The sequence below is a fragment of the Lipophrys pholis genome (assembly GCF_963383615.2).
Source record: "Lipophrys pholis genome assembly, chromosome: 1".
Taxonomy (NCBI): Eukaryota; Metazoa; Chordata; class Actinopteri; order Blenniiformes; family Blenniidae; genus Lipophrys; species Lipophrys pholis.
The window spans coordinates 25545120-25570282 of record NC_137635.1 but is presented as its reverse complement, the minus strand read 5'-3'; the positions used below and the strand labels follow the sequence as shown (position 1 = coordinate 25570282).

General features: G+C 44.4%; 1 protein-coding gene across 2 annotated transcripts in view; it reads left to right on the top strand.

The window, feature by feature from the left end:
- exoc3 (exocyst complex component 3) overlaps nt 1–24586 on the top strand; it is a 35298-nt gene extending 10712 nt beyond the window's left edge. For both annotated transcript variants that reach the window (XM_080475325.1, XM_080475324.1), the window contains 8 exons: nt 2918–3043; nt 3795–3895; nt 14562–14672; nt 18382–18523; nt 20655–20777; nt 21876–22037; nt 22170–22291; nt 24261–24586. In XM_080475325.1, the coding sequence (XP_080331451.1) occupies nt 2918–3043; nt 3795–3895; nt 14562–14672; nt 18382–18523; nt 20655–20777; nt 21876–22037; nt 22170–22291; nt 24261–24465 (1092 nt within the window). In that variant the 3' untranslated portion in view covers nt 24466–24586. The remainder of the gene's footprint in view (nt 1–2917; nt 3044–3794; nt 3896–14561; nt 14673–18381; nt 18524–20654; nt 20778–21875; nt 22038–22169; nt 22292–24260) is intronic.
- The last annotated feature ends 577 nt before the right edge of the window (nt 24587–25163 follow it).

Sequence of the window (25163 nt, the reverse complement as noted above, 5' to 3'; positions counted from 1 at the left end):
GAGGGTCGCGTCCCTACGCCTTCGGGTATGGGACAGGTCTCTGATTGTTGTCTCGGCCTACGGACCGAACAGCAGTACAGAGTACCCGACCTTCTTGGAGTCCCCGGGAGGGGTGCTGGATAGTGCTCCGACTGGGGACTCCGTTGTTCTACTGGGGGACTTCAACGCCCACGTTGGCAACGACAGTGAGACTTGGAAGGGGGTGACTGGGATGAACGGGTGATGAGAGGGGCAGAGCTTTCAACTGATCACCACCTGGTCTTGAGTTGGATGCGCTGGACGGGGAGGAAGCCGTACAGACTCGGCAGGCCCAAACATGTCATGAGGATCTTCTGGGAACACCTGGCCGAGCCCTCTGTCCGCGCAGTCTTCAACTCCCGCCTCCGGGAGAGCTTCTCACGGATTCCGGGGGAGGTTGGAGACATTGAGTCAGAGTGGACCATGTTTTCCACCTCCATTGTCGAAGCTTCTGCTCGGAGCTGTGGTCGCAGGGTCTCTGGTGCCTGTCGTGGCGGCAACCCCCGAACCCGGTGGTGGAAACCGGAAGTAAGGGATGCCGTCAAGCTGAAGGAGTCCTATCGGGCGCTGATAGCTCATAGGAGTCCCGAGACAGCTGACGGGTACCGGCAGGCCAGGCGGGCCGCAGCACGAGCCGTGGTGGAGGCAAAAACTTGGGCCTGGGAGAAGTTCAGGGAGGCCATAGAGGAGGACTACCGGTCGGCCCTGAGGAAATTCTGGCAAACCGTCCAGTGCCTCAGGAGGGGGGAGCAGTTTTTCACCAACACTGTTTACAGTGGAGGTGGGGAGCTGTTGAACTCAACTAGAGATGTCGTTGGGCGGTGGAAGTAATACTTCGAGGACCTCCTCAATCCCACCATCACGTCTTCCGTTGAGGAAGCAGAGGCTGGGTTCTCAGAAGTAGACCCGTCCATTACCCAAGCTGAAGTCACCGAGGTAGTTGCTAAGCTCCTCGGTGGCAAGGCACCGGGAGAAGATGAGATTCGCCCTGAGTTCCTTAAGTCTCTGGATGTGCAGGGACTGTCGTGGCTGACACGTCTCTGCAACATCGCGTGGTGGTCAGGGACAGTGCCTCTGGACTGGCAAACCGGGGTGGTGGTCCCTCTTTTTAAGAAGGGGGATCGGAGGGTGTGTTCCAACTACAGGGGGATCACACTCCTCAGCCTCCCCGGGAAAGTATTCCAGGGTCTGGAGAGGAGGATCCGGTCGTTAGTCGAACCTCGGTTCCAAGAGGAACAATGCGGTTTTCATCCAGGTCGCAGAACACTGGACCAGCTTTATACTCTCCACCGGGTGCTCGAGGGTTCATGGGAGTTCCCCAATCAGTCCACATGTGTTTTGTGGATCTGGAAAAGGCGTTTGACCGTGTCCCTCGGGATGTCCTGTGGGGGGTGCTCTGGGAGTATGGAGTCCAGGGCCCTTTGCTAAGGTCTGTTTGGTCCCTGGACGCCCGGAGCAGGAGTTTGGTTCGCATTGCCGGCAGTAAGTCGGACCTGTTCCCAGTGCACGCTGGCCTCCGGCAGGGCTGTCCTTTGTCACCGGTTCTGTTCATAACTTTCATAACAGAATTTGTAGGCACAGCCAGGGACCGGAGGGGGTCCGGCTTGGGGACCACAGGATCTCGTCTCTGCTTTTTGCAGACGATGTGGTCCTGGTAGCTTCATCAAATCTGGACCTTCAGCGTGCACTGGCGCAGTTCACAGCTGAGTCTGACGCAACTGGGATGAGGATCAGCACCTCTAAATCCGAGGCCATGGTTCGCCACCGGGGGGAAGATGGAGCGTGAGATCGATAGGCGGATCGGTGCAGCGTCTGCAGTTATGCGGTCGCTGTATCGGTCCGTCGTGGTGAAGAAGGAGCGAAGCCAGAAGGCGAGGCTCTGGATTTACCGGTCAATCTTCGTTCCTCCCCTCACCTATGGTCATGAGCTTTGGGTCATGACCGAAAGAAGGAGATCCTGGATACAAGCGGCTGAAATGAGTTTCCTCCGTAGGGTGGCTGGGCGCACCCTTAGAGATAGGGTGAGGAGCTCAGTCACCAGGGAGGAGCTCGAAGTAGAGCCGCTGCTCCTCCACATCCAGAGGAGCCAGCTGAGGCTCGGGCATCTGTTTGGGATGCCCCCCGGACGCCTCCCTAGGGAGGTGTTCCAGGCATGTCCCTCCGGTAGGAGGCCTCGGGGCAGACCTATGACACGCTGGAGAGACTATGTCTCTCGGCTGGCCTGGGAACGCCTTGGGGTCCCACCGGAAGAGCTGGAGGACGTGTCTGGGGCGAGGGACGTCTGGGCATCCCTGCTTAGACTGCTGCCTCCAAGACCCGGCCCCGGATAGGAGGTGGACAATGGATTGTTACTTTAAATAATCGTTACTTGAATCACATTGTTACTTTAAATAGTCGTTACTTGAATCACATTGTTACTTTAGTTGTTACTTGAATCACATTGTTACTTTAAATAATCATTACTTTGATTACATTGTTACTTTAATCATTACTTGAATCACATTACTTTAAATAGTCGTTACTTTGATCACATTGTTACTTTAAATAGTCGTTACTTTAATATAATTTTAATCTAATCACATCGTTACTTTGATCACATTGTTTGATCACGTCATTACCTTAATCACATGGTAACTTTAAATAATTATTTAAATCACATTCTTACATAGATAATTGTTACTTTGATTAGATAGGCATGTTGACGTGTGTGTGTGTGTGTGTGTGTGTGTGTGTGTGTGTGTGTGTGTGTGTGTGTGTGTGTGTGTGTGTGTGTGTGTGTGTGTGTGTGTGTGTGTGTGTGTGTGTGTGTGTGTGTGTGTGTGTGTGTGTGTGTGTGTGTGTGTGTGTGTGTGTGTGTGTGTGTGTGTGTGTGTGTGTGTGTGTGTGTGTGTGTGTGTAGTCTAATATCACAGGCTGGCTGAGGAAAGCTCTGGAAACAGATAAGAAGGACTGGCAGAAAGACAGTGAGCCGGAGGCCGACCAGGACGGATACTACCAGACCACGCTGCCCGCCATCGTCTTCCAGGTAACGCAGACTGGGAGGACATTTGTTCACTGATGTTCACTTTGCTCCACCTCCACACACAGCAGACGCTTCACCTCCACCACCACCACACACACCAGAGGCTTCACCTCCACACACAGCAGAGGCTTCACCTCCACCTCCACACACACCAGAGGCTTCACCTCTACCTCCACACACACCAGAGGCTTCACCTCCACCTCCACACACACCGGAGGCTTCACCTCCACACACACCGGAGGCTTCACCTCTACCTCCACACACACCGGAGGCTTCACCTCCACACACACCAGAGGCTTCACCTCCACCTCCACACACACCGGAGGCTTCACCTCTACCTCCACACACAGCAGACGCTTCACCTCCACCACCACCACACACACCAGAGGCTTCACCTCCACACACAGCAGAGGCTTCACCTCCACCTCCACACACACCAGAGGCTTCACCTCTACCTCCACACACACCGGAGGCTTCACCTCCACCTCCACACACACCGGAGGCTTCACCTCCACCTCCACACACACCGCAGGCTTCACCTCCACCTTCACACACACCAGAGCTTCCCACATCTTTTTATTGACAGCGACCACTGATGTTTTTTCGGTTTTCCGTCTCATCCACTTGCTCATGTGGAATTGTTGGTTTTTCTCTTGAAATGACTGTGTTCTATTTGGCGCTTATTAAATAAAGTTAAATTGAATTGAACACATGACACACTGATTCTCTCTTGGTCTTCATTGAACATTCTCAGATGTTTGAGCAGAATCTGCAAGTTGCTGCACAGATCGATGGGGATTTCAGAGAACAGGTCCTGAAGCTTTGTCTGAAGCAGATGAACACTTTCCTGATCAGGTGAGTGTTGTTCTGAATAATGATAATAATAATAATAATAATAATAATAATGATAACTTTTCCCGGCACTCAACACCGCGCAATCATACATTTACAACAGTGCATTCAAAACAGTAAAAACAAGACAATACTGGTATTAGAGGGAATCTGCAGTTTTGAAAAGTTCTGTTTTGATTTGAAATGAAGGAAAAAGTCCAGGTTTCTCAGTTGAGGAGGTAAAGAGTTCCAGAGATGGAGAGCAGAGCGCCTGAAAGCTCTGCTCCTCCGCCATGACGAGATGACGGCTCAATGGAGGAAGAGAATCTGAGGGAATGGGAGGGAGGTGAAACATGGAGGAGGTGGACAGATACGGGGGGTGGAGGTTGTGAATGGCTTTGAATGTGAGGAGGAGGATTCAGGTACTCCGAGGCCCCAGTGGGCATGATCCATCCTCTTCAGATATTCTGTTATGGCGGTAACTTCAGGATTACCTCTGGTTTTCTTTTACGGAGGTAACTTCAGGATTAACACTTGTTTTCTCTTACGGAGGTAACTTTAGGATTAACTCTGGTTTTCTCTTATGGAGGTAACTTCAGGATTAACTAGGTAACTTTAGGATTAACTCTGGTTTTCTCTTACGGAGGTAACTTCAGGATTAACTCTGGTTTTCTCTTATGGAGGTAACTTCAGGATTAACCAGGTAACTTTAGGATTAACTCTGGTTTTCTCTTACGGAGGTAACTTCAGGATTAACTCTGGTTTTCTCTTATGGAGGTAACTTCAGGATTAACTCTGGTTTTCTCTTATGGAGATAACTGCAGGATTAATTCTGGTTTTCCGTACTACGACTCTCGCTCACTTTTCACCAGGATCAATCACCTGGTAACTGACGCTGAAAGTCTAACCTGCTTCGGAGCAGGTTATGTTCTGGATAAGAGGTCAGAGCTCCGCCTCCTGACCAATCAGATATCTTGGAAAATGCCCCGCCCATTCTTAAATGATGGTGATTGGTGGGCAGGTTCAGCTCTGAGCTGCAGCGGAGATTAGAAATTAATTCAGAACAATCTTTTGACATAATAAAATAAATCCTGGTCTCTGAGGCTCTGAAGGAGGTTCTTGTTCTTGTTCTGCACTTGTTCCAGGTCTGTTTATCTCCACGAGGGTTGATCTGGAATAATGAGGTTCATGATCACACCTGACAGAACTGCAGAACCATGAATTTATGGAACCAGAACTACTCGTGTCGTCATGGTGATGAATTAATATTCCAACAGTAAACACAAGAGAACCTCCGCCTCAGAACCAGTGATGGAGAATGTAAAGTAAAAGAAGAGCAGTGAGGAAGTTCAGCCTGGAACCTTTCTGCTGGAATAAAGTGGAACTGAGTGATCACAGTGCTGTTCCTTTATATCTGATAAATTAATCTGCTCTAATCTCACCAAGTCAGCATTAACAAGTCAGGAAGGTTCTGGCTTTGGCTGCAGCAGCAGTGTTGCTTTGAGCTGCTGGATCTGTTAGAATTCTTCATAATCTCAGAGATTAACTGCTCCTTCAGTAATCTGTAAACTGCTCTGGATGGTTTCTCCCTGTGTGATTGGTCAGATGCTGCAAGCTCCGCCCCTTTCATGTGAACGCTCACACCTGGTCTGGATTGAACCAGAGAGTTGATAACCTGCTTGGTAGTAACGGTGATCAGGATCAGTCAACCCAGGAAACACAGATCCTGGATATATTGATCAGGTTCCTAGTACAGGCCTCTGGATATGTTGATCAGGTTCCTAGTACAGGCCTCTGGATATGTTGATCAGGTTCCTAGTACAGGCCTCAGGATATATTGATCAGGTTCCTAGTACAGGCCTCAGGATATGTTGATCAGGTTCCTAGTACAGGCCTCAGGATATATTGATCAGGTTCCTAGTACAGGCCACAGGCCTCTGGGAGTGTCTGTTGTGTTTGTGAGGACCAGAACGTGACGGTGTAAACCTTTAAACAGGTTCAGTAAAACGTAAAATAACAATAAATAAAGTTGTAAAGGTGCTTCAACAGTTCCGATGGCGACCGACTTCACAGTGCCATCTTCTTTTTTTTATTTTATATATATATATACAGTGGGGCAAAAAAGTATTTAGTCAGCCACCGATTGTGCAAGTTCTCCCACTTAAAATGATGACAGAGGTCTGTAATTTTCATCATAGGTACACTTCAACTGTGAGAGACAGAATGTGAAAAAAAAATCCAGGAATTCACATTGTAGGATTTTTAAGGAATTTATTTGTAAATTATGGTGGAAAATAAGTATTTGGTCAATAACAAAAATTCAACTCAATACTTTGGAATATAACCTTTGTTGGCAATAACAGAGGTCAAACAATTCCTATAGGTCTTTACCAGGTTTGCACACACAGTAGCTGGTATTTTGGCCCATTCCTCCAGGCAGATCTTCTCGAGAGCAGTGATGTTTTGGGGCTGTCGCCGAGCAACACAGACTTTCAACTCCCTCCACAGATTTTCTATGGGGTTGAGGTCTGGAGACTGGCTAGGCCACTCCAGGACTTTCAAATGCTTCTTACGGAGCCACTCCTTCGTTGCCCGGGCGGTGTGTTTGGGATCATTGTCATGCTGGAAGACCCAGCCACGTTTCATCTTCAAAGCTCTCACTGATGGAAGGAGGTTTTGGCTCAAAATCTCACGATACATGGCCCCATTCATTCTTTCCTTAACACGGATCAGTCGTCCTGTCCCCTTAGCAGAAAAACAGCCCCAAAGCATGATGTTTCCACCCCCATGCTTCACAGTAGGTATGGTGTTCTTGGGATGCAACTCAGTATTCTTCTTCCTCCAAACACGACGAGTTGTGTTTATACCAAAAAGTTCTATTTTGGTTTCATCTGACCACATGACATTCTCCCAATCCTCTGCTGGATCATCCATGTGCTCTCTGGCAAACTTCAGACGGGCCTGGACATGCACTGGCTTAAGCAGGGGGACACGTCTGGCACTGCAGGATTTGATTCCCTGTCGGCGTAGTGTGTTACTGATGGTAACCTTTGTTACTTTGGTCCCAGCTCTCTGCAGGTCATTCACCAGGTCCCCCCGTGTGGTTCTGGGATTTTTGCTCACCGTTCTCATGATCATTTTGACCCCACGGGATGAGATCTTGCGTGGAGCCCCAGATCGAGGGAGATTATCAGTGGTCTTGTATGTCTTCCATTTTCTGATAATTGCTCCCACAGTTGATTTTTTCACACCAAGCTGCTTGCCTATTGTAGATTCACTCTTCCCAGTCTGGTGCAGGTCTACAATTCTTTTCCTGGTGTCCTTCGACAGCTCTTTGGTCGTGGCCATAGTGGAGTTTGGAGTCTGACTGTTTGAGGTTGTGGACAGGTGTCTTTTATACAGATAACCAGTTCAAACAGGTTCCATTAATACAGGTAACGAGTGGAGGACAGAAGAGCTTCTTAAAGAAGAAGTTACAGGTCTGTGAGAGCCAGAGATCTTTCTTGTTTGAAGTGACCAAATACTTATTTTCCACCATAATTTACAAATAAATTCCTTAAAAATCCTACAATGTGAATTCCTGGATTTTTTTTTCACATTCTGTCTCTCACAGTTGAAGTGTACCTATGATGAAAATTACAGACCTCTGTCATCATTTTAAGTGGGAGAACTTGCACAATCGGTGGCTGACTAAATACTTTTTTGCCCCACTGTATATATATATATATATATATATATATATTTTTTTTTTTTTTTTTTTTTTTTTAATTTGGAAATAGCCATTGTACAATTGTACACAGTTATACATGTAGTATAGATATACAGATAAGATTATTCCCCCCGTATGCATCTTTAGCTCACTTCAGCTTCGCATTCTCCAACCTTTTGTCTACACAAAGTTAGACAAAGTTGTTTTGCGTGTACACAAAAACCACAAAAGCTGTCTAAGAATGGCTGGGACATAGAAAATCTGACGCCCTGAACTATTTACAGTATGGGAGGAGACAAAAACCATATCATTTAGAAAACATTGAAACATGTCAGGGACGTCATATAAAATCTGTTCTCATTGGGGTAATGTAGTTGATCCATTTATTCCAAATACAATAGAATTAGTTTTTTCTTGTTTACGTTATGTAGGTTAACGTCTCCATTTTGAAAAATTTAAGAATAATGTTAATCCAACCTTGCAGAGAAGGTGGAGCTGAAGTTAGCCTCTTTTTGGTCATATTGTTCTTGCTTGCTGCCAGAAGGGCCTGCAACAGTTTATCATCACTTCTCTGTTCCAAGTTATCAGCATTTCCCAAATACATACTTTCAAAGGTGAACGCTAAATCAATTCCAAACATAGAGTTTAGAGTCCTACCAACCTCTTTCCAATATGGATTCAATTTAGGACACCCCCAAAATACATGGTACTGGTTCGCTTCGTCTGAGCCACTGTCTCCAACATGTTGGTGTTTGAATACTTTCCCTGGACGGGTCTGGAAGTACCTCACAACATCTTTCCAACAATGCTCTCGCCAAAATAAGGAATTAGTTGATGAACACTGAAAAGCCCAAATTTCTCCCCAATCTTCTTCAGAAATATTAATGGCAGCCTCCTTCTCCCATTTCTGTTTTATATTCAGTGTTTTGTGTTTGTCGGTAGTAAAAAAGGCGTTATATGTTCTTGAAATCATTTTTGGAGACAAACTGTGTGCTGATTTCAGTATTTTATAAAATGCCATGTCGGTCTCTGAAAAATGAGAAGTTTTGCATTTTGAAGTGAAACTGTGTCTTACTTGAAGATATCTGTAAAGATCATTTGTTCCCAAGTTATATTTGTTCTTAAGATCCTGGAAACTGGGAAAGATATTATGTTTGGTAAATGACCAGTATGTTGTAAGGTCCTTTTCTACCCACGGTTTAAATGTGAAATCTACTTTATTAGGAGGGAAATCAAAATCAAATGCATACCATCTGAATTAATTTACCATCTTCTGAGTTTTTGTCAAGTCAATCACCTTCTTCTAAATGTTTAATGTAAAATGTACCCAACAGTCTCCAGGCTCTCCCATCCATGATGGCAGTGCTCTGTCGCCAGTCGCTGCCTGCAGTGGGAATGCACTGACCATTTTAATCTCCAATCCTTTCCACTTTGATCAGTAGTTATCGTTGCACCAGGAGAGGAGAGGAATTAACTGAGACGCACAGCGATAGTATCGTAGGCATGGGAGAGCCATTCCCCCCTCTTCCTTTTGTAATTCCATCGTGCTAAGCCTAACACGTGGATTCTCTCCCCGCCAGATAAACCTGGTATCTGTTTGTCCCACTCCCTAAATGGACTTTCGGGCACTTCTATTGGGAGCGTTCTAAATGAGTACAGTAGTTTAGGGAGTATTGACATCTTAATAGTATTTACTCTGGAGGTGAGACTCTAAAAGGGGATAAGGCTCCACCTAGGTAAGTCTTCCTTAATCTTCAGTGACAATGGCTCATAATTAGTTTGGTCAAGCATTTCTAAATCTTTGGTCACGGACACGCCGAGATGCTTTATCTCCTGAGATTCCCAATTTAAATTAAAATCATTCTCTAAATTTGTTGGGACAGTGATAATTAGTGTCATAACTTGTGTTGAGTTTGTAACCTGATAAGTTTCCAACTTCTTTTAACAAAGTCATTAGGCCCTGTAATTCCTTTGATTTGGGTACTTTGCCTTAACAATTGTCCAAGAGGTTCGATAAATATTGCAAATAAAAGTGTAGTGGTTGGGCACCGCTGCCTGCGTCCTCTTTCCAACACGAACGAGTCTGTAAGGTCACCATTAACCTTTATCCGTGTCGTTGGTTCCCAGTACAGAGATTGAATCACTACTATAAAATTACTATGAAATGCCAATTTATCCATTACTTTGTAAAGAAAAAGCCATCTTACGGAATCAAAGGTATTTTCTGCATCGAGACCAAGGCACCAGTTTCCTCCTGTGTTGCATGATCAACAATCTGTATAGTCCTTCTTATGTTGTCCATTGTCTGTCTCTGTTTTACAAATCCTGTCTGGTCCAGATTGATGACGTCTGGTAATATGTTCTCCAGTCAACGTGCTAAAATGGAGGTAAAAAGTTTATAGTCCACATTAAGGACACTTGTGGGTCTATAATTTCCACACTTCTTTATGTCTTTATTTTCTTTTGGAATAACTGAAATGATGGCTTCACGCCAGGAGGGTGGCGTCTCACCCGTCTGTAAGACCCAGTTAAAAGTCCTTATTGATAGTGGTGAGAGGCTGGTTTTCAGATGTTTATACCACTCTCCTGTGTACCCGTCTGAACCAGGGTGTGCCCGTCTGAACCAGGGTGTACCCGTCTGAACCAGGGTGTACCCGTCTGAACCAGGGTGTACCCGTCTGAACCAGGGGATTTTCCAGATTTCAATTTTGACATTTTCACATTTAGTTCTTTGATTGTAATAGGCTTCACCAGCATTTTATTTTGGAAATCCTTTACTTTTGGGAGCTCCAGACTTTCCAAGAACACATTGATACTTTGCTGATGTGCAGCTGCAGGCTGTATCTATAACCTGTGGTCAGTTGTTTCAAAACCTTTTTTAATTCTTTCCCTGGAGTCCTCGATTTTGCCGGTTGTAGGATTCTTAACCTTATAAATTGCGTTCTCCATTTGTTGTTTGCGCAGCTTATAAGCCAGGTTTTTTGTTTCAGAAATGTCTGTTTTTTTTGTATTTCCATTGTATAAATATCATCTATTTGCCTTTGTATTCTTTTTGTATCCGATCTCATTTGAGTGTGAGTATTTTGACTATCTCTGGTTTGCATTTGTTTGAACTTTTCCTGTAGATCTGTCAAATGTTTACTTCTACATTTGTTCATGTATGCAGTAAGGGAAATAAGCTTTCTTCTGAGTACTGCTTTCAATGTGTCCCACAGGATTGTAGGTTTAATTATGCCGTCATTGTTAATTTCCATGTATTCTTTGATGTCCCTTATAACTTTCTCAACTACTTTTGAGTCATTATGAATATATGAATTTATTCTCCAATGGGTTTTCTTTGTGCCCCCTGCAGGTCTACTATTAGAGGTATTGGACTATGATCTGATATCAATTGTTGCAATTTGGGAGTCCTTCTTCTGAAGCCTATCCACACTAAATATGAAAAAATAATCTATCCTGGAGCAGCTGGAATGTGGGACAGAAAAGTGTGTCTAACCTCTAGTCTGCACATCTCTCCACACATCTATGATTCCCAGCTCCTTTATTATGGAATTCACCTTTGTGAGCAGGGGATTGGTCTGGGTAGATTTACCCCATAAGTCCATATTTGGGTCAAGCCTGATGTTAAAGTCACCACCACAGATCCTCACTCCTTGAGAAGTAGCCATCATCTCAAAAATCTCCTTATACAGTCGCCAATCGCTCCCTGGTGGGGCACACCCATTTATCAGAGGTACTTCAATTCCTTCTAATTTACCGGTGATCTTAATAAAACGGCCATTTTCATCTGCTGTCTCAGACTCATGTTCGTAGGTAAGCCAGCCAGATATAAGCGTGGCCACCCCTCCTTTGTGTGCAGCCTTATATGAGGAGGCAAATACATGATGAAGCCCCGCCTCCTAAGCTGAGCATGTTCAGAATCAGACCTGTGAGTCTCCTGTAGAAAAGTTGTTTGTGCTCTTTTTTTTGTCAATTTTGATCAAATCTTTGCTCTCTTGATGGGTTTAATACACCATTGAGGTTGAAAGAAATAATTTTGAGTTTAACAATAAACATTAGAACACTGGTAACAACATGCAAACATTAAAACTGTTACCCTTTTAACTTTCAAACCCACTTCCTAAGTTGAGGTCCCGTCTCTCTTGGACCTCATCGAGGGATATCCTCTTTTGCCTGAAAGGCCTGGAGCGCCCTCTGAAACAGTTATATCGATGCTCTTTGTGTCTCTGTAGCTACACGTTTCTTAGTTGGTATTTTGCATCCAAGTGTGAAATTACCTGTTCAGTTTGCTTCCTTAGACGTTTGCGTTCTCGGTTTGATTCCTCCTAAATGATTGGAGCTTTTCCTTGTATCCCGGTGGCCGTGGTTGCCAGGTTTGCCGATGCACCCTCTCCAGGAGCATGTCGGGATCTGTGCGCCTCACCCTGGCGACAGGCAAGCCCCTGTCCGCCAGGTCCGACGATGCATCCTCCATCGAGTCGTATGTTTTCGTCTCCTCGCTGAAGAAGACTCACAGTCTGAAACCTCATATTGTTTTTTTTGAGAATTCTTGGTATCTCTCCATATCCCCTCCGTGGTGCCGGCACATCCAGGCCTAATCGTGATCCAGGCTGATTTGACTGTTTGGTGTAAAACCTTCCTTTTGCCAGGCTGATTTCAATACTTCTTCTTCAGTACAATAGCTTTGGAACCTGACCACTATCGATCTGGGCTTACCGTGTGCAGGGGGACGTGGGCCCAGGGCCCGCTGCGCTCTCTCAATCTGTAAATCTTGAGTAGCGGGTATTCCCAGATTCTCCTGCAATAACTTCTCCACAAATGGCAAGACCGTAGATGGAGATTCCCCCTCAGCCAACTCGGGGATCCCATATATTCTGATGTTGTGTCTCCGGGAGTGTCCTTCCTTGTTGCTTCACTGGCTCCATCACCTCTTCTACCCCCTGCACGCGGGCTTCCGTAGTTGTAATCCGGTTTTCTGCGTCGTCCAATCTTGACTTTGTGTTTGTAATCGCTTGCTTTAGATCGGGGAGTTGCTTTTTATTGTCCTTGCGAAAATCTCTGATTTCTTTCCAGATTAATGCCAGCTTGTCCTCGCCTTGAACGTCCATGCTGCCTGCGTCCTCTTGGCTAGCTGTGGGAGCGCGAGCATGTTCTTCAACCCCGATGTTTCTTTCAACAGCTTGAGACATTTTCTTTGTCTTGTTCTTAGATGCCATTTATTTTCCTCTTTCACTATATCAACTCATTTCATATAAATGCGCAATTGAAATAGACTTTCGGGGGTATTTCAAATTAGTTTGTCACCAGAGGCTTTTCATGCCGTCATCCCTGGTGGTGACCCGGAAGTGACTCCCGGCAGGGTTTGTTTTCTCAGAACGTGAGGATTGACGACATAACGGTGGTGGTTATGTTGACGTTGTGGTTATGTTGACGTTGTGGTGATGTTCTGTTGACGTTGTGGTGATGTTCTGTTGACGTGGTGATGTGTTGACATTGTGTTGATGTTATGTATACGTTGTGATGTTATGTTGACGTTGTGGTGATGTTATGTTGACGTTGTGGTGATGTTATGTTGACGTTGTGGTGATGTTCTGTTGACGTGGTGATGTGTTGACATTGTGTTGATGTTATGTATACGTTGTGATGTTATGTTGACGTGGTGATGTTATGTTGACGTTGTGATGTTATGTATACGTTGTGATGTTATGTTGACGTTGTGGTGATATGTTGTTATGTATACGTCGTGATGTTATATTGATGTTGTGGTGATGCTGTGTTGACATTGTGTTGATGTTATGTATACGTTGTGATGTTATGTTGACGTTGTGGTGATGTTATGTTGACGTTGTGGTGATGTTATGTTGACGTTGTGGTGATGTTGTGTTGATGTTATGTATACGTTGTGATGTTATGTTGATGTTGTGGTGATGTTGTGTTGACATTGTGTTGATGTTATGTATACGTTGTGATGTTATGTTGACGTTGTGGTGATGTTGTGTTGACGTGGTGATGTGTTGACATTGTGTTGATGTTATGTATACGTTGTGATGTTATGTTGATGTTGTGGTGATGTTGTGTTGACCATGTGGTGATGTGAGGCCTGTACTACTAACCCTGATCAACATATCCAGGATCTCTCTGTGTTTCCTGGGTTGACTTATCCAGATGTGCGCGATCCTGATCACCGTTACTACGAAGCAGGTTATCAACTCTCTGGTTCAACCCAGACCTGGGTGTGCGCGTTCACGTAGTCCAGAGGCCTGTACTATGAAGCTGGGTTTTCGCTTATCCTAGTCCAGGCCACAGGCCTGTGGTGATCTTATGTTGACGTTGTGGTCATGTTGTGTTGACGTTGTGTTGTTGTGTTGACGTGTTGATGTTGGTCCTGTTCCAGAAAGCAGGTTATGTGACAATTCAGAGTAAGATAACCCTGAATTGAGGGAAACTCTTGAGTTTTCCGTTCCAGAAAGAGAGATAAGTGGAACTCTGAGTAACTCAGAGTAACTCTGAGTCAGTTACCATGGCAACAGACTATCTGAACAGAACCTGTTCGCTGGCAGGTTTTGTAGAGGAACTCTGACGTTCTACTGTCTCCTCCAACCTGAAGCACGACGAGGAATGGATTGTCCATTATATCCAAACCTGATCGCCATCGAGGCAGACATCATTTGAGATAACTTAGGTCCCGAGAGCCTTCTGGCCCAGATTAGAAGTTTTTTATTTTATATTAATAATTAATATTGGTCAAGTTACAGTGTGTAGAGTGGTTAGAGAGTCACCCTCGCACTGAAACAGGTTTTTTTTGTTATTTTTGGGGGGGGTCGGTTATATAAATAAAGAAGAAAGTATGTGTTTGTGTGTGTTGTGGTGACGATGTGGTGATGCTATGGTGATGTGGTGATGTTGTGTTGACGTTGTGGTGACGATGTGGTGATGTTGGGGTGATGTGTTGATGTTGACGTTGTGGTGACGTATTCACAGGTACCGTGAGGAGGCAGTGACCTACAAAGACGAGCACCTGAGAGACCGCCAGCTGCCTCAGTGTTATGTTCAGTACATGATCGCCATCATCAACAACTGCCAGACGTTCAGGTAACGGTCACATCATCACAACTCACCTTTTGTCCAAATGTCATATTCATTTCATCTTAAACACTGAATATCTATGAATGACTGGAAGTGCCAAAATTAGATATGCAAATACACCATTAAATAATTAATTTAATGTCTAATTAATTAAAATTGGAATAAGATATATATATGGGACACTAAATAATATATGTAATGTGTCCTTAATTAAAATCGGAATTAAATATTTAAATGTGTCTAATTAATTTTAAATACCAATTAATTTTATGTAAATGACATATATAATTATTTAAGTATTTGATTAATTATTTCATTGCCTAAATGTGCCAAAATTAAATAATTACATAAATACACCATTAATTGATTAAATGTGTCATTGATTAATTTAAATATTTATTTAATGGAATAGAATAGAATTTTATTAGTATAGCACCTTACCCAGACATGAGTCACAAGGTGCTTAACAGCACTAAAAACAGAAAAAATGAAATAAAATAATTAAAAATTAAAGTTAAATAAAACAGAGATAAGATCATTAAATGTGTAGAAGCAAGAAAAAAGAAAAACATATAGTTAAACAGAAAAGTAAAATTGAGCAGCTCCAAGTGTTTTCTAATGTGTTGACTAATGTAAAAAAAACTAGTCCTGTCAATCGATTAAATTAATTGCACAATTTTCTGTAATTAATTGCGATTAATCGCAATGTTTTTCTACTAAAGACTGAAGCTTGTAATGGATATTTATTCAGGGAAAACCAGAGTTAATGTCGACTCAACACACAGAGACTATATTTCAATTCAAAGACTTTTTTCAACCTCATTTTAGCTTTGGTGAAACCGTTTCTCTCTAAGATCAGCAAAATAATAAAACATAAAGTAATTAATTAATTAATAAACATCTAACATAAGTCTGGGTTTTGTTAGAATGCAGGTCCACCACTTTACACACGAGGATTTAACGGTTCTAGAAACAAAGTGGTAAACTTATTACATGAACTAAGTGGCAATAATACACACACACACACACACACACACACACACACACACACACACACACACACACACAGTATAGAGGAGAGCCAGGGAAAGAGGATAAATTAATATTTTAGCAGTATTTCCTCCAGCTTTAGCAGTTTGGAGGCTCCTGGTCAGCCAACATGGCAACCTGCTGTTTAGGTGCAGAATTACTTCTGTGGTCGTTAAATTCAGCTTTACAAAGTGTGATAATGACTTTCACCTTCTCAATCAGTCTTCAGGGAACATGAAATTGAAACTTCCTGCCTTAATATTAATCCACTAGGTATCGTGCTGCTCTGGAGTCACAGTGCTGCGCCCAGAGTACATGTACATGAGGCTGCTCCCGTGACGGAGTGTAAAATAAATAAACGAAAGTCAACAAAACTTGCATTAATTCCGTTACATTTTTTAAACTAATTCAGGGTGTCTGCGGGGTCTTAAAGTATTAAAAATTGATAAATCAATTGTAGGAAAATTAAGGCCCTTAAAAGTATTAAAAAAGTCTTAATCGTGATTCTATCAGGTATCAAATTTTATACAACTCGGTTGCGTTCTCTGAGCTCGATCGCCTCGGGGCCGCGCTCGTACGGGTGCAACGTCATCACAGCGAATATTCTGGCGCAAAAACAGACATGAAGACATTTCTGATCCAACCTGCAGAGATTTCTGCTCCATGATCCTGGTCTGCTTCATGATACTGAAATGATCCACAGTGTTTCCCTGCTGCTGCTCTGCTCGCTGGCTGCAAACTGTGGACTGGATTTCCTGAAGGGAGGCGGGTCTCAATGAGACCAGGAGGAATGAGTCAGGAAATCCATTCCACAGTTTGCAGCCAGCGAGCAGGCTAGGGAAGTAGCACTGTGCTATCTAACTTTTCATGGCAACATGTTGCTGTTTGGATGGATTTTAGGCTCAAAACACCACAAAGCAACACAGCAACGTGGATGTTAGCAAAGCAACGCAGCAACGTGGATGTTAGCAAAGCAACACAGCAACATGGATGTTAGCAAAGCCGTAGTCCAGCAGGGCGGCGCTCTGCAGCCAGACGTCAGCGTTTTCAAACTCCAGCTCTCGGAGGAGAACAGCTCTGACATCAAAACAATGACCAGCAGCTCCTCCAGGCTGTCAGCAGGCGATTCACACCTCCGTGAAGCTGCGTCCTACTCCACGCTAAACTCCCTGAAAATAGTCCCAATGGTTGGAGCTGCTTTAGAGCTGGAAACATTGTGTTGCTGCTGCCTTGCTCAAGAGTTTCCCCAGGGATTAATAAAGTCATTCTGAGCTTTTAAAGATAGAACTAGTTTATTATGAGATGATGACGTCACGCAGACCCCCACATTGTCCACATGGAACAAAAATACTTTGTACTGCTTCCTTTTCTGTCCTGATACTAACCTCAAGTTGTGTTTAGAGAGAATACATGTATACATTAGTACATTTCATACTTTACTGTAGAGAGGAGTTTATTACAGCCTCATATAAAATCAACAATAATAATGATATTAAAGGAAACAGAGCTCTGCTATCAGAATAGTATCAGCAGATATACAAATTAAAGTATCAGGATCAGATCAGAAGTGAAACAACGTGGCTCGGTGCTTCCCTACTGCAGTATAGATGAGCAAGTTCCTGAAGCTGTCCGTCCATCAGAATCCTGAAATAAGAACTTTTAAATGTTCATGAATTGTGCTTCAATACTTGTTTTCTAAATACTTTAGTGACAAACTGGATCCACATTTTGTCAGTTTGTGTTCTACAGTACTGCACTCTGTCATGCATCAGTTTGTGTCTTTTTATTGGTGTACTCTAGTCACTGAATACTGTCTGTTAATGTATGATACTACAATTTATTTTCTGTCTAAAATTAGTCATTAATTCTCTAGTATGCACAACAATTCAATTCTCCATTTCAGTTGGCGTTGAATAACTGTTATTACTTGTTTTGACTGAGGGGAACGTCAATAAAACTGCCTTTACCTCATTTCTGTTAAATTGTAAACTACAACTGTTAGACGTGTTGCTAACAACAATTTAAAGTGGCGATGAGGTCTTAATTTCTTTTGAAAGGTTTTTTAAAAAGTCTTAAGTTTTTTTTACATAACATGAATTCATATTTTAATTAATTAATGACACGCTTATATATTAAATTCCAAATTGAATTCATTAATGACAGATTTGATTAATTATTTACTGGTGTGTTTATATAATTTGGTACATTTAGATCATAAAATTATTAATTAAATAGTGAAATAATTGTTTTTTTCATAAAATTAATTGGTATTTTAATTAATGACACATTTAAATATTTAATTCCAATTTTAATTCATCAATGAGACATTTCATTAATTATTTACCTGCGTATTCATTTTTTTATTTTGGCACATTTAGATCACATTTAATTAAATAGTGAAATTATGTCTTTCACATCAAATTAATTGGTATTTTAATTCATTAATGACACATTTATATATCCAAATTTTAATAATGTAATGACACGTTTAAATAATTATTTAAAGGTGTGTTTATTTTTGAAGTTTTGGCACATTCAGTCCTCCATAAATGTCATCTCTGGAAAGTTTTATTCTTTTACTCAGTACATAAACAAGCTTTAACGTTGTTCTTCAGAGTCCATCAACAGTCTGAAGAGGAAGTACTCTCATTCTGCTGAGTCATGCTATAATAACGTTGTTCCTCAGAGAGTCCATCAACAGTCTGAAGAGGAAGTACTCTCAGTACACTGAGCCCTCCGACAGCGACGCTGCGATCGAGCGGACTCTCGGCGAGGTGGCCAAGGACGGCTGCCAGTTTCTGCTGGACGAAGTCTTCTTAGACTTGGAGGTACAAACACAGTATTCTCTGTGTACATCTAGTACCACATAGGACAACTGTACTCACTCACTGCCAGGTTTTGAACAGATTTCAGAGACTTGAGGCTTTAAAACATTTGAACCTGGGGCCTGTACTACGACTCTGGATTTTCTTGCATACTTCAGGATTAACTCTGGTTTTCTCTTATGGAGGTAACTTCAGGATTAACTCTGATTTTCTCTTATGGAGATAACTTCAGGATTAACTGTGGTTTTCTCTGGAGGTAACTTCAGGATTAACTCTGGTTCTTTCTTTTGGAGGTAACTTCAGGATTAACTCAGGTTTTCTCTTATCCAGGTAACTTCAGGATTAACTCAGGTTTTCTCTTATCCATGTAACTTCAGGATTAACTCTGATTTTCTCAAGGAGATAAGTTCAGGATTAACTGTGGTTTTCTCTGGAGGTAACTTCAGGATTAACTCTGGTTCTTTCTTATGGAGGTAACTTCAGGATTAACTCAGGTTTTCTCTTATCTAGGTAACTTCAGGATTAACTCAGGTTTTCCGTACTATGACGCTGGTTCACTTCTTCCCAGGATAAATCACCATCATAACTGACTCTGAATGTCTAACCTGCTCCGGAGCAGGATATGTTCTGGATAAGATCACAGTGAGTGTAAAGCCCCGCCTTCTGACCAATCAGATCTCTTGAGTAATGCCCCGCCCATTCTTAAATGATGGTGATTGGTGGGCAGGTTCAGCGCTGAGCTGCAGCGGAGAGGAGAGGAGAAAGTATCTGGAACAATCTTTTAGACAGAACCCAATAAATCCTGGTCTCTGAGCTTTGAAGGAGGTTCTTGTTACATTAAACTGTGTAGTGTTCAGCCTGTTCCACCGACTCCTGGCATGTTAATCTAGTTAACAGAGATATCCTGGTTATGTTGATCTAGGTAACAGGGAGATCGAGGATATAGTAGTGAAGGCCCGTAGTACAGGAGTGAATCTTGTGCCACTCATCCCGATTCATGAAGGTTTTCAGAAGAAAACGCACAAAACTAGGAAACATTGTGGTACTACCATGTATTTCACATCTGAAGAACAAAGAAAACACAGTAATGCAAGCAGTCGATAGAGTACAATGATGTACGAATGATTTGAACACAGGAAGTGAAAGATAACGAATGTAAAGATGTAAGAACGTTACTTCCTTACAACAACTTCAATTAATTAAAACTACATGTTGTAGCAGAGTATTACTGTAGTAATGTGCAGTAATAATAATAATGTCTTGGATTTATATAGCGCTTTTTTCGAGCTGACTCAAAGCGCGTCTAGAAACCATTATTCATTCACACCAGTGGTGCTAAGCTCCCTTGTAGCCACACTGGGGCTGCTGACAGGGGCTGCTGCCATCTCGCCCCTCCGACCACCAACATTCATACCCGTTCATACAAGGCAATGTGGGTAAAGTGCCTTGCACAATGACAATGACTTGGATAGAGTGGGATTCGAACCATCAACCCTCCAGTTATTGGACGACTGACTCTACCACTGAGCCACGAGTAATGTAGTCATGTAGTAATATAGTAGTGCAGTAATGTAGTCATGTAGTAATATAGTGGTGCAGTAATGTAGTCATGTAGTAATGTAGTAGTGCAGTAATGTAATCATGTAGTAATATAGTGGTGCAGTAATGTAATATAGTGGTGGAGTAATGTAGTCATGTAGTAATATAGTGTTGCAGTAATGTAGTAATATGGTGGTGCAGTAATGTGGTAATATCGTGGTGTAGTAGTGCAGTAATGTAGTCGTGCAGTAATATAGTGGTGTAGCAATATAGTAGTGCAGTATTGTACTAATATGGTGCGGTAATGTAGTAATGTTGTGGTGCAGTAATGTAGTAATATCGTGGTGTAGTAGTGCAGTAATGTAGTCGTGCAGTAATATAGTGGTGTAGCAATATAGTAGTGCAGTATTGTACTAATATGGTGCAGTAATGTAGTAATATAGTGGTGCAGTAATGTAGTTGTGTAGTAATATAGTGGTGCAGTAATATAGTAGTGGAGTAATGTAGTCATGTAGTAATGTTGTGGTGCAGTAATGTAGTAATTAACGTTAACATGAGGGGAGGAAGTTTGAACCCTAACGTTAACATTGACCAGCACCACCTGAACGAGCTGCTGACCAGGAAGTGGCTGAGCGGCTGCCATGCGGTGGACACCATCTGTGTGACGGTGGAGGATTACTTCAACGACTTCAACAAGATCAAGAAGCCTTTCAACCAGGTAGGACGGTGCTAGATTAGGTTAAGGGTTAGGAGGATTAGGTTTAGGTTTAAAAGGGTTAAATTAGGGTTAGGAGGGTTAGTATTAGGGTTAGTAAATCTATCTCAGTGACTCCCCCTGCCCTATCAGTGGATTTGATTAGGGTTAGGATTGAGATTAGGGTTAGGTTTAGTATTCGAGTGAGGAGGGTTAGGATTAAGATTAGGTTTTGGATTACGATTAGAGTTGGGAGGGTTAGGATTACGATTAGGGTTAGGGTAACAAGGGTTTAGATTAAGATTAGGATTAGGTTTCGGAGGGTTAGGATTTTTGCTTTCATTAGATCAAACAATGCTGCTGCTCCTCAAACTGACCTGAAGGAGACAAACTCGACACTGACCTGACCTGAAGTAGACGAACTCGACACTGACCTGAAGTAGACAAACTCGACACTGACCTGACCTGAAGGAGACGAACTCGACACTGAACTGACCTGAAGGAGACGAACTCGACACTGAACTGACCTGAAGGAGACGAACTCGACACTGAACTGACCTGAAGGAGACGAACTCGACACTGACCTGACCTGAAGGAGACGAACTCGACACTGAACTGACCTGAAGGAGACAAACTCGACACTGACCTGACCTGAAGGAGACGAACTCAACACTGACCTGACCTGAAGGAGACGAACTCGACACTGGACTGACCTGAAGGAGACGAACTCGACACTGACCTGAAGGAGACGAACTCGACACTGACCTGAAGTAAACGAACTCGACACTGACCTGACCTGAAGGAGACGAACTCGACACTGACCTGACCTGAAGGAGACGAACTCGACACTGAACTGAAGGAGACGAACTCGACACTGACCTGAAGGAGACGAACTCGACACTGAACTGACCTGAAGGAGACGAACTCGACACTGACCTGAAGGAGACGAACTCGACACTGACCTGAAGTAGACGAACTCAACACTGACCTGACCTGAAGGAGACGAACTCGACACTGAACTGAAGGAGACGAACTCGACACTGACCTGAAGTAGACGAACTCGACACTGACCTGACCTGAAGGAGACGAACTCGACACTGAACTCCGAGATGTTTTCTGCAGGAGATGACCAGCGAGGCTCTGCGCAGGGTGGTGGTGGAATACATCAAAGCAGTGATGCAGAAGAGAATCACCTTCAGAAATGCCGACGAGAGGAAGGAGGGAGCCGACAGGATGATCAAAGAAGCTGATCAGTTCAAGTTTCTCTTCAGGAAACTGGCGGCGGTGAGTCCACTGACAGCTTGTGACCATAACTAAATTTGCTAGACGATATATCAGGGTTAGAGTTAGAGTTAGAAACAGAAGGTGACATGGTGAAGATTGCTCCCGGTGTCACATCTCTGAATGTGTCTGCAGGGTGAAGACACTGAGCGGCTCTGTGGCGCCATCGCTGCCATCGCTGAGGTCTTCAAGCTGACCGACCCCACGCTGCTGTTTCTGGAGGTCACCACCCTGGTGTCCAAGTACCCCGACATCAGGTACACACACTGCAGACCACATCCTGGATGTGCTGCACGTCAGGGATGCAAATGTATGCTAACGTGCTAACTAGGTCACTGTTGGTATGGAAATGACCCGTTAAGCTTTCTCAGCTGGGAGCCTGTCAGCCTGTCTGCTGCATACAGTACACTGGAGGGCCTGTGTCCCGTTTATCAAAACATGCTCTCTCCTGTGTCCAGCAGATGGCGTTAGTCTGTGAATGGATAGTATGGGTTAGTATCATGGCGAACCATTACATGTTCATGGAGAGAGGAGGAGGAGAGGTGGAGAGAGGAGCAAGAGAGAGTACGAGAGGAGGTAGAGGAGGAGGAGAGAGGAGGTAGAGGAGGAGGAGCAAGGTGGAAAGAGGAGGAGGAGAGAGGAGGTAGAGGAGGAGGAAGGTGGAGAGAGGAGGAGGAGAGAGGGCGAGAGAGGAGGTAGAGGAGGAGGAAGGTGGCGAGGAGGAGGAGCAAGGTGGAGAGAGGAAGAGAGAGGAGGTAAAGGATGAGAGAGGTGGAGAGAGGAGCAGGAGGAACCCAGTCGTCCTTCACCGCCACTACTATATCATTTAATGTGGGTGGACAGACGGCAGGTCAGAGCCTTTAGAACCATGAGTGAGAGAGGAGTGACTTTCAATGTCCTCACTTGTTCTGTACATCCTGGTTAGTTCACCTTAAGGGAAGGACCACTGCGGTGTGTCAGTGACTTCCTGTTGGGTTAGAGTCTGGGTGTCAGGACTTCCTGTTGGGTTACAGTCTGGGCGTCATGACTTCCTGTTGGGTTAGAGTCTGGGCGTCATGACTTCCTGTTGGGTTAGAGTCTGGGTGTCATGACTTCCTGTTGGGTTAGAGTCTGGGTGTCATGACTTCCTGTTGGGTTAGAGTCTGGGCGTCATGACTTCCTGTTGGGTTAGAGTCTGGGCGTCATGACTTCCTGTTGGGTTAGAGTCTGGGTGTCATGACTTCCTGTTGGGTTAGAGTCTGGGCGTCATGACTTCCTGTTGGGTTAGAGTCTGGGCGTCATGACTTCCTGTTGGGTTACGTCTGGGTGTCCGTGGCATCCAGCAGTTTGAGCAGTAGAAGAAACTATAATAATAATAATAATAATCATCATCATCATCATCATCTCTTGCATTCCAACAGGGTCTCGCCCAGCTCACACCCTAAACTTGAGGTTCCACCGCACTTTCTGTCGCGTCGCAGGGCGGGTTTTCCCGCGGTCTGACTGAAAAATTGTGTAAGATAGGAAAGGAACCCGCGACCGCCGGGTACGATTTCCCGCTACTCCTCCGTTGAGGTACCTAGCAGCGAGGAACAGGTCTGTGAGGAGGACCTGCAACGCAGCCGTCTGCTGATTGGTCGTGAGGATCGTTACTCTCTACTTACCATCAATATTTAAATATTTCATCCTGGTAAACCTCCTGTTGTTGTTTACATACGCCGCTTTGCTCACTGGTTGATTTGTTTACTGGTTTATTGAAACGTCAGCGCTGCACAACACCGCGTCTTTTAATGAGGTACAGACGCTCCTCTCAGGAGGAGGAGGAGCTCCAGCAGGAGCAGGAGGAGGAGCTCCAGCAGCAGGAGGAGGTCCAGCAGGAGGAGGAGGAGGAGGAGCTCTAGCAGGAGCAGGAGGAGGAGCTCTAGCTGGAGCTGGACGCTGCTGTTCACCAACAGAAAGTTCAACCTGAGTCACAGAGAACAACTTGGACCTCCAGCAGCTTCCATGTTCTTCTCTGGACGCGTCTCCGAGTCGTTCTCAACCCTGCCTACATTTTTACTGTCCTCTCTGTGTTGGACGTGAGACAGAGTTGGTCCTGGGTGCTCTTTTCTGTACTGTAGCCTCCCACTCTGCTCCGCTTAGCAACGTACTGCGGTGGAACAGCGGCTTAAGGTGTAGCAGGTAGACCCTGTGGTTCCTGTGGTCGTGTGACCGTACTGAGCTTCTTGTCCCTCCGTCTCTCCGTAGGGAGGAGCACATCCAGGCGCTGCTGGCGGTACGTGGCGACGCCAGCAGAGAAATGCGGCAGATGATCATCGGCACTCTCAGCGAGAACAAAGTGTCGTACTCTGGTGCCTCGCAGCCCATCTTCAAAGACATCACCGTGCCCACCATGACCATGACCACCATGACCACCATGACCTCCATGGCAACGGCGAAGCTGCTCAAATGAATCACGCTGCGCCATCGCTCACGTTTCACCACTGCACCTTCCACACATCATGAGCTGTTGGGTCATGTGATCACCTGTTTGCTTCAACCAAACAATAAAACTGCAGTCACTGAAAACAGTTTGTGGTTGAATGTGTGAAGATCCAAACTGTCACCTTAGTATGAAGTATAATCCATCATACTAGTAACATAACTGAGTTGAACAAGAAGTTCAGAATTACTGCAAAATTACTTCAGTTACACAAACGTGGTTTGATGATATGATGAGTGACGTTCAGCTGGAGAGAAGAGTCCGTCGTTATTCCTCCAACAGGAATACTTCCTCTTCCTCACTTCCTCTTTCAACGCCTCACCGTCACCCAACACATCTCCCCTATCACCAACACACCTCCCCGATCACCAACACACCTCCCCCGTCACCAACACATCTCCCCCGTCACAAACACACCTCCCCTATCACCAACACATCTCCTCCCCCGTCACCAACACACCTCCCCTATCACCAACACACCTCCCCGTCACCAACACATCTCCTCCCCCGTCACCAACACACCTCCCCTATCACCAACACACCTCCCCCGTCACCAACACACCTCCCCTATCACCAACACACCTCCCCTATCACCAACACATCTCCTCCCCCGTCACCAACACATCTCCCCTATCACCAACACACCTCCCCGTCACCAACACACCTCC